Here is a 16,264-nt window from a genome sequence, read left to right as displayed (position 1 = left end):
ACAGTACATATTAACTAAGAAAATATTAGCAATATTTCATTTGTTTTGACAAATAAATTAAGCATGTACTGAATATATAAACCAGGGCTGTCAATCAATTAAAATATTTCATTGCGATTAATCGCATGATTGCAATGAGTTAACTCGCATTTAATCTCAAATAAATCAAATTTTTTTATATGTACCTTAAATTAATACTTTTCAATTTTTAATACTCTAATCAACATGGGAATAGAAAAATATTAATGCTTCATGCAAATGTATGTTTATTATTAGTGAAACCAAACTCAACATAGAGCATGAAGACAAAATATTCTTGTAAATGTTATAAAGTAACATTTACTTTGGGAAAATTTGCAATGCAAGCGTATTCTCTAATAGGAAATAATGTAAACTCAGATAATCCGTTCCACACACCCAAAAATATATAGTATTTTATGTACAAATGAATGTATCGGTAACAAAAGACAAAAAAAATAAAACAAATGAACCTTCACTTTACCTTTTAAAAGAGTGGTGCCTGGTGTGAGGGAGACGAGAGGGAAGAGAGGAGGAGGGATTTTGCTCGGATGGAGAATCTCCTTCCATGAGAACACACGTGGTCACAATACTGTAGTAAACAGTACATTAGCACGAATGCTGCCTGTATGAGGAATACACGTGGGAAGCTGACCTGAGCTCCAATTGTTTTACGCAGCGAGAGAGAATGTCGTCTCAGTTGAGCAGAGCCGTGTGCGTGTTACTCACATGATGCTCGATGTTTGCAATGCAAGTTATCGTTTGTAATGCAGGTTAAATTTTAATAAAATATTTTCCTCATCGTGCAAAGCATACGCAAAGCACGTTACTCGCAATCCCAGGTTCCACTGTAGGTGAATTATCAGGACACCAAACAGAACTTTTACTATGTTTCCACACGGACTGTTTTAATTGCCGGATGTGTGCATCATGGCAGATTTTGGTGCTGATTTGAGACTCAGCAACAGTAAAACAAATGTTTAGTGATTAAAATTCATTTTTCCCTGGAGTTTATTTATTATATTTTTATATCTGAGTACAGAAGGACGTTGTGAATAAATGTGTGTTGCATTGAAGGTTTTACTTTTACTTCCCGTATATTTATTTATTCATAGTTTAAAAAAAATGGTCAAATAGAAATGAGATCTGCATAAATCGCGTTAATAAAAGTAGTGCTATTTAAATGAAATTGTGTTCACATTAATAACGTGTTCATTTTGACAGCCCTAATATAAACATAAACATATAATTTGACAGCTCTATTGTCCTTTATTGTTTAAATCTTATGTTCATTCTTGGTTACGGTTTTAAGAATGGTAATAGGATTTTATCTGCTTTTTGATAGGCAGAGGTAATACCTGGGCCAAGAGGATCAAGAGGGCCAAAGGTGGGTCATAACACCCAGAGGTGAAAAGAGTAATAAAATTCAAGGAAAAGTACTGTTACTTCAATAAAATGTTACCTAAGTACAAGTAAAGTTACCCATCTAAAGATCTGCTCAAGTAAAAGTAAAAAGTAGCTCATTTAAAATGAACTCAGTAAAGTTTACCAACTTACAGTACAGTATTACAACACGTATTTAATAAACTTAAAGCAGAAATTTTAATTGATTCCATACAGAAAGCTGTTCCAAGGCTTTCCAAACTTTCCAAAGCTCAGTGCTGTTACAGTAATGCCTTGTTCTTGCAATCACTATCCTGTTGAAAGGAGAAGTTTTTCCTGAACTTTTTTTGTCTTGCAACATCTTTATTTGAAACATCCATCTGTCTTTCAATTATAACAGAATGTCCAGTCCCAAATGTCCCACACTGTAAGATGCTGCAAATCCCAAAACTTCACTGTTGAACTGGTGCTTGTTGGGCAATCGGCAGTCCTAGTCACTTTTAAGCATTTTGACTAAAATGCTGATTTTCTCCCATCTCACTGACTACAAAATAATTTTACATTTTAAATGGGTCACTTTAAACTCCAGACCCCCATTATGGATTCTGTTTAGTCACTCTCACATACAGATCTTTCGTATGGTGAGATCCTTTCATTGACTGGTGCAATTTCATTCCAGTTTCATCTACTAAAAGCTCTAAAATTAATTGTTGACACTTTCCTTAAAAGTCCTCTTACTCTGATTCTTTTGGTCTTGTCAAGTCAAGTCAAGAGGCTTTTATTGTCATTTGTACTATACACAGTGGTACACAGTACACAGTAAAAACAAGACAACGTTCCTCCGGAACCCTGGTGCTACACTAAACGACAACATAAAGCTACAACACAACACAAGCTACATAAAGTGCCTCGAGTGCAACCTGGTGCAAACAGTGCAAACAAAAAACAGTGCAGACAGACAACACAAGACAAGACAAAAAAACAAATATAGCGCAGAGCAGTAAACCTAAAAACTATACCCGGGAGTGAATATAACTTGTCTGGGTTTCCTCCCAATTGATCCAGCAATTCTTACTTGGATATTAATTTCTAGCCTTTTTCTATTTTGTGTATGTTTGTGTAAATTGGAATATTCTTTAGTGATTTACAGGTTGAGGCTAACTATAAAAAAATGTTGTACTTATCAAGGCTACATGCAGCAAACCAGGAGCTTCCAAAACAAATATACTTTTGCAAACAGCATTTTACAGTTTTTGTGGAATAATTTCTTCATTTTAAATGAATTAATTTTGATGTCACTCTTACAAAATAAAATATGGTACAGCACAAAAGTCTTGTTTGCAATTGAAAGTAAGTTGATGACTTTTAAGGGGGTTAATACTTTTGGAACTGAATGTGTTTAAATAACGCATCAGTATAAATATGATGACGAATGTGCACAGACTATCTGCTTATTCTTGTGCTAACTGATTTGTTCACACTTTTGTGTATGCAGTCGTTATTGTTTATTAAAATAAAAATAAAAATCTGTTTGTACTATAAATTATTTATTTTCATTATTATTGATAATAAATTCAATCAAACTTTATAAAATAATAATTTGCATTGTTTAACTTAAATAAGTTTTTAATTTAATTTTTAAAATCCATTTTTAATGGATGCACTCATTGTCCACTTTATTAGGAACAGCTGCACATTCATGCATTTAACTAAATATTCAGTTATGAGGCAACAGCACAATGCATACAGTCATGCATATACCATTCACTGGCTTCATTTAATGTTCTCATCAAACACAAGAGCTGGGAAAAAAGTAATCCCTTGTCTAAAAATGTCTAACATGTTAAAACAATCCCATCTGCCTACCAAGCATGCCATGTTTAAAGTCAGTGAGATCTATTTTTTCTTTATTCTGATGTTTGCCCTCTTGACCTCGATCTGCATGATTTTGTTGCAGAGTGCTGCTGTCACATGATTAGACCGCATAAATGTGTAATTCTTTCTGATCATGCATAATGAATTAGCCTGCATTGGCGAATATTAACATAATGTTTAATATGATAAATTCTATCCATCTTCTCTCTATTAGGGTGAGAGGGGAATGCCAGGAATATCAGGAGAGCCAGGAGAGAAAGGAGAACCTGGTGTGGGAGTTCATGGTCCACCTGTAAGAGAATTTTATGTTATTATATAACTTTTGCCTCACTTTGGATTTAATTAGGTATCTGTTTTTACCAAAATGCAGGCAAACAAATCACCATTGCAAGCTGTTTCACTTGTTATTTGGTTAAAGGTCTTAATAAAATAAAATAATTTTAAATACTTGAAACCTTCAGACTCATAGGAGGACTGACTTTTAAAGTAGACCTTTAAAGTTTAAAAATCTTTGACCTGTAAATATTCGGGATAATGATATTTTCTGTTTCCTATCAAAGGGCCTGATGGGACCAAAGGGGGAGCCAGGAATAGAGGTATTCTATTTGATGAGTATTTGTTCCTTGTTTCTTCATAATGTCTGTGGTGTTACTTCAATATAAATATTATACAGAAGAATGTATTAAGATAATGTTTTTTGACTCAGGGTCCTCGTGGCCCTCCAGGGTTACATGGCCCCCCTGGAACCCCAGGAAACCCGGTATTGCTCAATTACAAGTTTTGAACCTTCCTTTCTTATTTTTGTACATTACATAATGAATTGTTTATCAAACCCATAAGAAGTATTAGAATGTTAAGTGTTGGCTCATAAGTTATTCAATAACCATCAGCAATGAAAAACACACTAAACATTTAATAATACTAAACAAACCATCTAACCTAGTGTAAGACAAGATAACAATATACACTTACAGAACACTTTATTAGGATCACCTGTAGACATGATTGTTCTCAACTAGATGTTTGAAAGTCTCCTGCCCACCAACCTGTAAGTGATGGAGACTTTAAACTTGGCCATTATGTAGTAATGCATACATTTAGTTAGGCAGGTGAGATATTTTTTATTTAAATGCATAAATATGGCATGGTTAATTAATCATATCATTAATTAAATTAACAGCTACATACTTATCTTTTAATATGAGCAAATTTCCCTGAAAAACGTTTAGAGTTTGCCCAATAGTGGATTTTACCGATACCGATAGCTAGGTTGGAACGTACTTGCCAATAACCGATTAATCAATCGATAGTTTTAAAACAATTAATTCTGCATATAAAAAATAAACATAACACTCCATGTTCAATATTATTTAACTTTACATAAACAAAAAAACAGTAATTTTAATGCTTTGGCCTTTTTAGATGACAGTTTAAAGCATGATTGGATTTATGTGAAACACAGAGATAGACATGTCTTTAAAGTAGGGCTGTCAAAATTAATAACGTTAATAACACGTTAACGCAAATTCATTTTAACAACAATATTTTTTTTTATTAAAGTGCGATTAATTCAGCACGCAATTCTGTTTAACTATTATTAGATTAGATTAGATTAGATTCAACATTATTGTCATTGTGCAGGGTACATGTACAGAGCCAATGAAATGCAGTTAGCATCTAACCAGAAGTGCATAGACAGCTTATTTACAAGTGGCAGTGTAATAAATAAGGGTATGAGGTTATACAGAAGGTGTAGTAATATGTAAATATAACTGAATAAGGGTATATATAGTGTGGCTTTTATATAAGTATGATACAGTATGAAGTGGTATGACAGATATAGCTGTACAAAAGGAATGTCATTATGAATATATACATCTATATATATATATATATATATATATATATATATATATATATATACACAGAATAAACAGAATAAATATGGATCGACACACAGAAGTGTTATGATAGTTTTTTAGATAATTAAATTATAATATAATTATAATTATAATAATTAAATAATCTAAATAAATAAATATAAAAGAGGCATAATTAAAACCTTCAACGCAACACGTTTATTCACAACGTCCTTTCTTTACCCAGATATAGATTAAAAAAATAATAACTTGTTTTATTGATGTGCCAAGTCTCAACTCAAGCACCAAAATTCGCCATGATTCACACATCCCACCCGAGTGGAAACATCGCAAAAGTTCCATTTGGCGTCCTGATAATTTACGTAATTTAAACACCATATTTACTTCAAAACATTTATAAGAATATTTTGTCTTCATGCTCTGTGTTGAGTTTGGTTTCATTAATAATAAACATACATTTGCATAAAGCATCATTATTTGTCTATGCCCATGTTGATTAAAGTATTAAAAACCTGAAAATTATTAATTTAAGGTACATTTAGAACAGATAAAAATGTGCAATTCAATATTTCAATTGATTGGCAGCCATACTTTAAAGTGTTTATGTATGTACAGTATCTGTTTGTTTATGCAGTTAAAGTTCTTTATTAGCTTCTAACTGTGTTTTCTGCTGTTACATTAAGGGCCCTCCAGGTCGTGAAGGCAAACCGGGTCCTCCTGGTGAACCAGTAAGTTCAGTTCTCCTGTGTTTCCAAATAGATTATGCATATTAAAAAATGTATGAATTTAAAGATCCATGTGTTGCCTGAACCCATCATAAACTGTACCATTTCATAATTATGTGCACATGCGATGTAATGCACTCATTTGCTAGTTTATTAAGATGAAAAGGAAGAAAACGCCCTACTGTATTGACATGACTAATTCAATTCAACATAATTCATTGAACATAAGTTTATATTGGATCATGTGTATTTAATTTAAAAGGTAAATGTTTCTTTTTTAATAGAAAGACATATATACAAGGCAGAAGTTCTTTACTGCTACTTAATCACGCTCATGAAATATTACTACATGAAATCTCATTCAATATCTTCTTTTTATTTGCCCCATTTTTTCAATTAGTAAAACTTATTAGAACTGAGAACAATAATAATTATTCTGTTTCTGAAGGTTTTGCTTTTAATAGTTTGGCTTTTTGCAGATTTAAAGTAAAAATTAAGACAAGAGAATAATTAGTTCAATAACCCTTAAATTATTAATCCATTTAAAACACACCAGCCCACTACTGAGACCTAATGTGTGTAAAAGAGTGGACAGAAATGGACAGAAGGGTGAAAGCAAAACAACCAACAGAAATTCAAGTGCAACTCATTTGTGGGAATATTGCGACAGATTTGGGAAGATCTAACAAAAAATATTAGATTTTTATTATAGAAAGAATGCCACATATGTGTTCAGCTGCAAAAGCTATTTTCGCAAGTTTTCGAATTTTCGAAGAAAATGCTTTATGCATTTGCATGTTTTACTCATGAGAATATTGAGACATATTGAGACTGCCTATTATAATCTATTAGAAATTAAATAAGGGTGGGGTCGATTAAAAAACTTGGTTGTAATTTATATCATTCTTGGTAGAACCTGGCTAAGTAATGTTTTTTTTAATGTCTTGTTATTCTAGACAGCACTGCCCATTGTTGGAGATTATGGATCACTTCTGAAGGTATTGTCTTTTCCTTATCTCCCTAGCTGTCCTGCATGTACTGAATCCATGTCAAGATGTGTTTTTCAAAATAATTCTATATAGATAATATACTTGATTGTTTAAAACGTCTCTAGGTTACGTATGTCAAGTTTATTTCTATAGCACTTTTCACAACAGACATTGTCCCAAAGCAGCTTTACAGAAATGAACAGTTAAGGTGAATGGTCTGCATTTATCCCTGATGAGCAGCCGTGGCAAGCGTGGCAAGGAAAAACTCCCTTAGATGTTATGAGAAACAAACCTTGAGAGGAACCAGACTCAAAAGGGGAACCCATCCTCATTTGGGTGAGTAACCCATTATGTAAACCTAGTTCCTCGAGGGAAAGAGACGCTGCGTCGCAACGCTTTGGGAACGCCTCGTGTTGTCCACGCTCTAAACCACGTGTGAAATCTGGTCAATAGGCAAGTCGTTACGTCATTGGCAGGTGATGTCGCAGCAACCAGGTGCCACAAAATGGCTGATGTTCTGCAGTGGGACTCCAGCGGACCAGGCCGTAGAGACTGCCACATTCCGAGTGGAGTAAACCTTGACCCCAAACGAAGCGGGGAGCCCAGAGGTCTCGTAAGATGATGAGATAGCATCCACAACCCACCTACTGAGAGTCTGCTTATTGGCAGGAAATCCCTTCCTGTTAGGGTCATAGCAGACAAACAGTTGCTCCGACTTCCTCCACGGACTCGTCCTGTCGTTCCAACCCGTTTTGCTTCTTCTGGTCGGGGGCTAAGAGCAGAGGAGGGCAGAATGCCTGTAGCACCACAGGTTGTGAGGGAGCCGTAGGCACCTTAGGTACGTACCCAGGTTTTGGTTAGAGGAATGCACTGGCCATGCCAGGGGCAAACTCCAGGTGAGACGGGGCCACAGACAGAGCCTGTAGGTCCCGACCCTCTAAAGAGACCAGCTGCTTAAAACTGTGCCCCCTCAGGGGCAACAGCCATAGCCTCGATAACTCTGGGCGGGGATGAACCATTATGTGCCATGAGAGGTGTGGCTCGTTCCATCGACCTTGGGCGGAGCGGCCACTCATGACCGCTCCCCACCCCGTGAGGGACGTGACGGTCGTTAGCATTTCGCGATGACAAGGAGTTCCCAGGACGGGGCCTCCCAACGCCAGTTCTCTCCACACAGGGTTTTTGCAGCAGGCTCTTGCAGGCTTGATGTTCATGGAAGCACAGTTTTAATTAGGAGCATTATAAGGGGTCATTGCTTAGGAATGATGATGGCCATATATTTCTTTAAGTAATTAGTTTCTTGAAATTACACACACACACACACACACACACACACACACACACACACACACACACAAAAAAAAAGCCCAAATTTCCACTTATTCAAATTATTTCCTGCCATTTTAATAATGCATTGCTACTTGTGTTTCATGTCTTTCAGGTCAAAACTTAAAACTTAATAAAATGTATTAATAGCATTTAGATAATTTAAATTCAGACAGCAAATTTAAGACAGCAAACACAAGAGCATGCGTTTTTGAGCATTTAACTTTAAAAAAAAAAACACATAAGTACCGTTTTTTCGGACTATAAGGTGCTACTTTTTTAACCCTGCGGCTTAAACAACGAAGCGGCTAATTTATGGATTTTCCCTGGGATATTTCCTGGGTTTTTCCCGGTTTCACAAACTTCAAGCCAAAAAACTGAACCCCATAAAATTAGACCAATGAAATTTCCGAACGGAAACAAAAAAACGCACTTCACCTGTGTTCTGAGCTGCACATGGAGCTCATCGCAATCCGGCTTTATTCTGAACACCTGAGACCTGTTCCAAGCACTCATCGCACCACCTATATAAACCCCACATTCACCTACACTCAGGGTCCGTTATTGCATGTTCGTGCATGTTCCTGTGCGAGTGTAGAAGCGTATGCGTGTTCCCGCTACAAACTCGCTTTCTTGGACTCCTCTCTCTCTCCACGGCTGCGCTTTCCCTTCTGGAGCGCACCCCAGACTACCCTGATCCTCCCGGTACGGCTGCATTGGTATCACGGTGTGGATTAAGTACCTGAGTTCCTGCCCAACGCCGCGCTTTCCCAAGCGCACCTGTGGATTACTCGTCCCGAGCGGATATACTTTGTTTGTGACTCTCCGTTTCCGGTGTGAGTGTATTCATGTTCCCTCTGCCTTTTTGAGTTAAATAAAACTCTAATTTTGCTTCTACTTCGGCTTCTGCCTCCGTTTCCGCATAACAGTATGTAAAGATATAATAAGGTTTTATTCAGTGTATTTTCCTTGGAGATGAGACGACTTATGCAAATGCCGGTGGGGTGTGTGTGTGTGTGTGGGTGTGGGTGTGGGTGTGGGTGTGGAGGGGGGGGTAGAGGCGATAAGCAGAGGCGGAGGGAAAACTCGTTTTTTACTATCACTCCTGTACACTACGTATCCCTAAACCTTAAAATTGTAACTTTTTCTTCTTTGCTTATCTTAATTTTCGTCACAGTCTTTGCTTTCTGGCTTAGCTTTGCCATCTAGCAGCGGCGTCTCGAGCTCGTACCTAAATTTTTCGCTCGCGTAACAAATCGGCCGAGTGACCGCTAGTACCTCAGAATGCAGTGCATGCTATTCCCAAAATACCGCTATGCTCCTAATAGAAGCACAACATATTTCACCCGTTACACCGTGTGTAACGTGTCTTTCATTAAAGCCTGTGTAAAGTTTATTAGTGTTACCTGGCTTATAGACAGGTGCGGCTTATTTATGTTATATAAATAAAATATTTGTCAAATTCAGTGGGTGCGGCTTATATATGGGTGCGCTTTATAGTCCGGAAATTACAGTAGCAATAAATTATCAAAATGGCAGTAAATTATTTGAATGAGTGGATATTTTGGGGTGTGTGCACCAGTAGTGGACCTGGAATGGACATTTCATTAACTTTTGTAATAGACATAAAGACAACACTTGAATTTGTGCAATTAACAGCTCGGAAGAATGATGCCCTTCATGTTTTTTTAAATCTTTCAATTAACTTCAGAATTGCAGTTGCACTGTTGATGGACAAATGGTATCTATTTTGGAGGTAAGAAATGAGTGTTAGTAAAGATATAAATATAAATAACTCTCTAAGATGCAAGAAAGAGAATTGAAGATCAAAGCCAGGCTTTTATGCTACAGTACATATAGTCCCAGACCAACTATTTAGCACTGCTCACTCCAATTTATGATATCATAATTTTTATGATATAATATTTTGATGGCAAAAATGTACTGACCACCCAGATGAGAATGGGTTCTCTTTTGAGTCGGGGTCCTTTAAAGATTTCTTCCTCATACCATCTCAGGGAGTTTTTTTCTTGCCACAGTCACCACTGGCTCGCTCATCCGAGATAAACAATTATAAGGAACTAATTTATAGTCAATAAACGTACATTCTTTTATATACCTTATCTGTGTAAAGCTGCTCTGAGACAATGTCCATTGTAAAAAGCACTATACATATAGAATTATATTGAATTGACACTATACTGCTACTATACTATACTGTGTATTGACACTATATTAACATGAGCCTGTTTGTTTTTAACTATGGCTAATAAGAAGAACTGTCGTACATTCGTACATAACCAACCTACATTTTCACTATCCTATTTGAATATGATTCAAAATGTAATGTTTAAGATGTAATACATAATCTTTTACATTTATTGAACTGAACATAGGCTATTTTGTGAATCATCTTGTATGGCATGACATATGATTAGATTTGGAGGCTTCTTATAATGCACATTTATCAAAGAATCATAAATACAGAGTTTAAAACAGCTCAAAGATTCGCAAATGATACATCGTTAATAATACATACTGTACATACTGTTGAACATATTTGTCTGACAGGCAACTATGAATAAAAAACTGAAATTTTTGGCCACAATGCCAAAAATATGTCTGACACTGCTCACATTAAGATTGCTTTATTTGTAATGTGTTTGTTTTCAGGCACAGGCAGTAATTAACGATTAAAAATTATGAATGAAGGATTATATTGAGAAACATTTTGCAGAGTATCAGACAGAACACAGCATTCAATTTATGAAATTACAGATTGTTAGATTACACTTACTTTGTGTGTGTGTCTGTGTGTTATTGTTTATTGTGTAGAATGCCTGCAGTGTGTGCCAGACCAGAATACCAGGATTACCAGGACAAAAAGGGGAAAAAGGAGCACCTGGAGCTTCTGGTGTAGAGGGCATTCAGGGGGACAAAGTGAGCAATAAGGACCAAACAGAAACACACACACACACACACACACACACACACACACACACACACACATTAAATTGCTATTAATCTATAGTCACTGAAATGTATAGTTACGCTAACAGTAAAACAAAATTTTAAGTAGACTTTGTTTTGTTTAAGAGAATATGAAGTTTATTTGAGTCGACATGTTCTGTGTTTCATAGGGTGATCAGGGACTGAGAGGTCCAGTTGGTAACCCAGGAAAAGAGGGGCCTAAGGTAAATCATGACAAATTGCTGTCTGTTATCCTGAACTTTAAACCCTTTACAATAGGCCAGTGTAGGCTCTTATGCAAAACCCAGAGTGATTACATAAAATCAATAGGTGCTTTAACAAATATTGGGTGAGATGTGCACATGCATGTTACTAGATCATTGTATATTTTTTGTACTAGATTATTGTATATTTATATTACCTTACTGATCGATTGATTATTGAGGGTGGATGATATTTCACAGTACTGTGTGTAGGCAGGTATTAAAAAATACTGTAAAGTAAGTATGCTTTCAGAAATAAAAGTGTAAGTTTATTTTAATCAAATAGCAAAATGGAATAAAATATTAGGTGTGACCACCCTTTGCCTGCAAAACAGCATCAGTTCTTCTAGGTATAATTTTACAGTTTTTGAAGGAACTCAGCAGGTAGGTTGTTCCACACATCTTGTAGAACTAAACGCAGATCTTCTGTGGACGTAGTCTGCCTCACATCCTTCTGTCTCTTCTTGTAACCGCAGACAGACTGATGTTGAGATCAGGACTCCTTGTTATTCTTTACCCTGAAGACAATGACAAGTCTTAATGACATTAACTAAATGTTTGGGATTGTTGTCCTCTTGCAGAATACATTTTGGGAGCAAATCAGATGCCTCTCTTGTGGTATTGCATGATGGATAAGTGTCTGCCTGTGTTTCCTAGCATTAAGGACTAGAGGTCGACCGATAGTGGATTTTACCGATAGCTGGGTTGGATAGTACTTGCAGATAACCGATTACTAAACCAATGGGTTTTAAAATGGATCCTGGATTAAATAACAAGCAAACACTAAATTACAAAAGCAAAAAATAAATGCAATGAAAAAACAGTACTGAATCATGAAAATGTGCTAAATTAAATAGATATGAATATATTATTTATATGAATAAATATTCATTAAAATTAAAGGCATGCATTCAAACAGTTACATGCAAAACAGAAAAGACACTAGCAGCTTGTGGCATTAATGATTCAACTCTAGAGGCTGCTCTCTTACTGTATAACTTAAACCGGAAAAACTACCTCTATGGATTTTTGCTGATAGCTAATTGTTCCTGCAATCAACTAATCGGTCAAGCTCTATTTAGGACACATTAATCCTGACCAAATCTCCAACTCAATTGCAGCCCTAAACTTACAAAGAGGCTCCACCATGCTTCACTCTCTAGCAAAGTTTTTTTTTGTTAAACATCTATATTTAGAATTTTGACTGATCAGTACAGAGCACCTGCTGCCTTTTTTCTTCATCCCAGTTCCCATGTTTTCATGTCGGAGGTATGGCTTTGGCTGCAATTTTTCCATGAAGACTACTTTTGGCCAGACTTCTCCTGACAGTAGATGGGTGTAACTTGGTTCCACTGGTTTCTGCCAGTTCTTGCTGATGGCAGAGCTCGGCATCTTCTGATGTCAAAAGGAAGTAAGCATGATGACTTTCAACTGCTGCATTAAGTTTCCCTGGCGGATCACTGTGTCTACAGTCCTTAACATCATCAATTTGTTTGTGCGTCTTCAAAATAGCTTCAATACCACACCTTGAAACCAGTAGGTTTTGGAATCTTTGCCTGGTTCAGTCTTGGTGTGTGGTGTATGGGCTGTGACATGGACATGTTTTCCAACCTTACCTTAGTAAAGCAATTTAGCGTCACCCAGTTTAAAGCTCCTACACAGCTGTTTCTTTTTGTTACTGCCTTGTATTTCAACCTGCTTCTGAAATTGATGATTATTAGCTCCTGCTTGTTACAATTAGCTTATCATGCACCTTACTCCGTTTCTACAAAATCCCTAAGCGTGTGAACAAAGTGTGCAAGTGTAAGAGTTAAAAGCAAAAGTGTGGCTTTTTATTCCATTGGCTCACTTTGCAGTTGATAAAAAAATACATTGATAAAAAATAAACAAGTAAAATATATATTTTTGTAAGCATTTTTACTTTACAGCATTTTTTCACACTTGCCTAAAAGAATTTGCACAGTACACTGTGTGTGTGTGTGTGTGTGTGTGTGTGTGTGTGTGTGTGTGTGTGTGTGTGTTCTTTATTTTTATTATGCAGTTAAACATTTAAATTACATTCCATTTACATGTACATTAATAATGAAGACATTCAAACTATGAAAGAACACATATGGAATTGTGCAGCAAACAAAAAGTGTTAAACAACCCAGAATATGCTTTATTTATTTTAGATTGTTCAAAGTAGCTGCAGTAGCCTTGATGACAGCTTGGCCAACTCATGGCATTCTCTCATCAGATTCCTGAGGTGGTCACCTGGAATGGTTTTTAATTTACAGGTGTGCCTTGTCAAGAGTTCATTTGTGCCATTTCTTCTCTTCTTACAGTTTTTACCAATTGCTTACACACGAAATCTTTTCATGTCACACAATTTTTGAAACCTTTCACTCAAAGTGCAAAACTACATGCTAAATCTTCAAAACCATAAGCTATTTTTCAGCCTTAGACTCAGTCTCCAATTGCATAAAACACTTTTTTCAAAACACTACACACAATTCTCTACCTAAAACACAAAGATCGATCAGGAAGTGACTTGCTTTCCTTTTCCAAACACAACCAATCAAAATGCTACACTTAGTCACCAGGTCACACAGACACATCTCCAAACACTAATTGCTTAATTTATCACTAATCAATCACTGCTTTACTTTACAGTAGTGTAGATAGGCCTATAAATAGGTCAAAGATCAGATTACCTGTTTTGAACAATGGATGCTAACAATGAACAGAGAGCAAGAGGAGGAGGAGGGGGAAGGGGAAGGGGAAGAGAAAGAAGAGGACGAGGGCAAATAAGAGAAGGATAGAGAGCCGTCTCTGATGAGATTAGAGCAACACTTTTTGATCATGTAATCAACCATGGTTTGACCGTGAGAGTGAGACTGAGAGTGCAGCCCAACTTGAGTCGATTTACAGTGGCGTCCATAATTCGAACCTTCAGAAATGAGAACCCATCCACAATTTACCACCCATCCACAATTTGTAGTTTTGTGCCTACCCCCATATTCACCTTTTCTAAATCCCATAGAGGAATTCTTCTCAGCCTGGCACTGGAAAGTGTATGATCGCCAACCCTTGGCCCGCATGCCACTTCTCCAGGCAATGGAGGACGCATGTGGGGACATAGAGGTTGCCTCTGTTCAAGGTTGGATACGCCATGCTAGGAGATACTTCCCTCGATGTTTGGCTAGAGAAAACGTAGCTTGTGATGTGGACGAAGTATTGTGGCCAGACCCAGCTCGGAGAAGAGATGAAGCTTAGCACTGGGGACTGCACCCCCCTCCCCCCTGCCAATTCCTGGACCGGGACCCCACACACAATTTACTGTATTCTACTGTAAAGAATATACTTTTGGTTTATGTGTTTATTGTTTTGTTGTATGCTTATGTATACAACAGTAATTTTTTGCCTAATAGATATTTTCTGTTTCTACATTGCATTGGCGTTTCTGGTGTACTTGTTACCTCTCAGCAGGTTCCTTTCACTGTAGAACATATTGAAATGTAGATATAAGCCTATAAAAAACCAAAGAGCTTTAGATTTAGAACAGCAGTGTTTACACGGTATGTCCAGAAATGTATTATTATGAAAGAGGTGTTTGCCATTTGATGCAAAAGCTTCATTCTGACACGTGTTTATGGCATTTTGAATGCAGTGTTGCATTTTGAAGGAGATGTGAGCTATTTTGCATTTTGTGTGTGCAGTTTTGAGAATTGTATGTAGAGTTTTAAAAAAAGGAGACTTGGTTTTGAAAACGTGTGTAAGCAATTGATAAAAACTGTAATGTGGTTTAGATCGTCAGTTATCTTGTGCAGAGGAAATTGTAAGTACAGAGTAAGTAGCGCTATTAATGCTATTACAACTACTGTACAAATCCACATTATGGCAAGAAACACTAAGTATAGAGAAAAGACAATTCCTCATTACTTTAAGAAATGAGGTTAGTCAATCCTAAAAATCTTTAAATGTATCCGGAAGTGCAGTCTCTTAAATATGCTATAATGAAACAGGCTCTCATGAGGACCATGCAAAGAAAGCAAGCGCTTCCTCTGCTATGAAGGATAGGTTTGAACTCTCTGAAGATGCATATTTGCATAAATGCTTTGCAAAGTTCAACTGGCAGAAATATTTTAGCATCTACTGTTCAGAGAAACTGCAAGAGTCATGTCGTTATGGTGGAATTGTGGCAAAGAAACCATTACTTTGGTAGAACAACAAGCAGAAGAGACTTGGTTGAGCCAAGAAATGCAAGGAATAGACATTAGATCAGTGGAAAACTGTCCTTTCGTCTGATTAGTTCAGATTTGAGATTTTTGGTTCTAACTGCTGTGTCATTGATAGACGTACAGAGAATGACAATAAGGTTCCTGAATGTGTAGTTCCCAGAGTGAAGCTTGGAGAAGGTGTGATGGTGTGGAGGTGCTTTGCTTTTGACACATTTGGTGATCTAGTTAAAATTAAGGCAGCACTTAACCAGCATGGCTACAATACAATTTTGCAGCACCATGCCATCCCACCTGTTTTGCACTTAGTGGGAAGATAATTTGTTTTTCAACAAGACAATGACCCCAAACACACCTCTAGGTTATGTATGAGCTTTTCTTTTCAAGAACAGTGTGATAGGTACTGCATCAGATGACCTTGCCTTCACAATCACCCAATTTATATCAAGTTGAGATGGTTTGGGATGAGTTGGGGACAGAGTGAAGGAAAAGAAGCCAACAAGCACTCAGCAGCTCTGGGAACTCCTGAAGATTGTTAGAAAACTATTCCAGGTGACTATCTCATGAAGCTGACTGAGAGAATGGCAAGAGTGTGCAAAGATGTCATCAAAACAA

At 36.7% G+C, this 16,264-nt stretch overlaps 1 protein-coding gene across 3 annotated transcripts in view; it reads left to right on the top strand.

The window, feature by feature from the left end:
• The window catches only part of LOC124381484 (collagen alpha-1(XIX) chain), a 118,810-nt gene that overhangs the window by 75,860 nt on the left and 26,686 nt on the right, over positions 1-16,264 (top strand). For all 3 annotated transcript variants that reach the window (XM_046843184.1, XM_046843186.1, XM_046843185.1), the window contains exons 30-37: positions 1,364-1,405; positions 3,491-3,568; positions 3,837-3,872; positions 3,983-4,036; positions 5,840-5,884; positions 6,838-6,879; positions 11,032-11,136; positions 11,337-11,390. In XM_046843184.1, coding sequence (XP_046699140.1) covers positions 1,364-1,405; positions 3,491-3,568; positions 3,837-3,872; positions 3,983-4,036; positions 5,840-5,884; positions 6,838-6,879; positions 11,032-11,136; positions 11,337-11,390 — 456 coding nt within the window. The remainder of the gene's footprint in view (positions 1-1,363; positions 1,406-3,490; positions 3,569-3,836; positions 3,873-3,982; positions 4,037-5,839; positions 5,885-6,837; positions 6,880-11,031; positions 11,137-11,336; positions 11,391-16,264) is intronic.

Source organism: Silurus meridionalis, chromosome 28 (assembly GCF_014805685.1).
Source record: "Silurus meridionalis isolate SWU-2019-XX chromosome 28, ASM1480568v1, whole genome shotgun sequence".
Classification (NCBI taxonomy): Eukaryota; Metazoa; Chordata; class Actinopteri; order Siluriformes; family Siluridae; genus Silurus; species Silurus meridionalis.
Note: the sequence above shows the minus strand (reverse complement) of the source record. Positions and strands in the feature narration are given on the sequence as shown.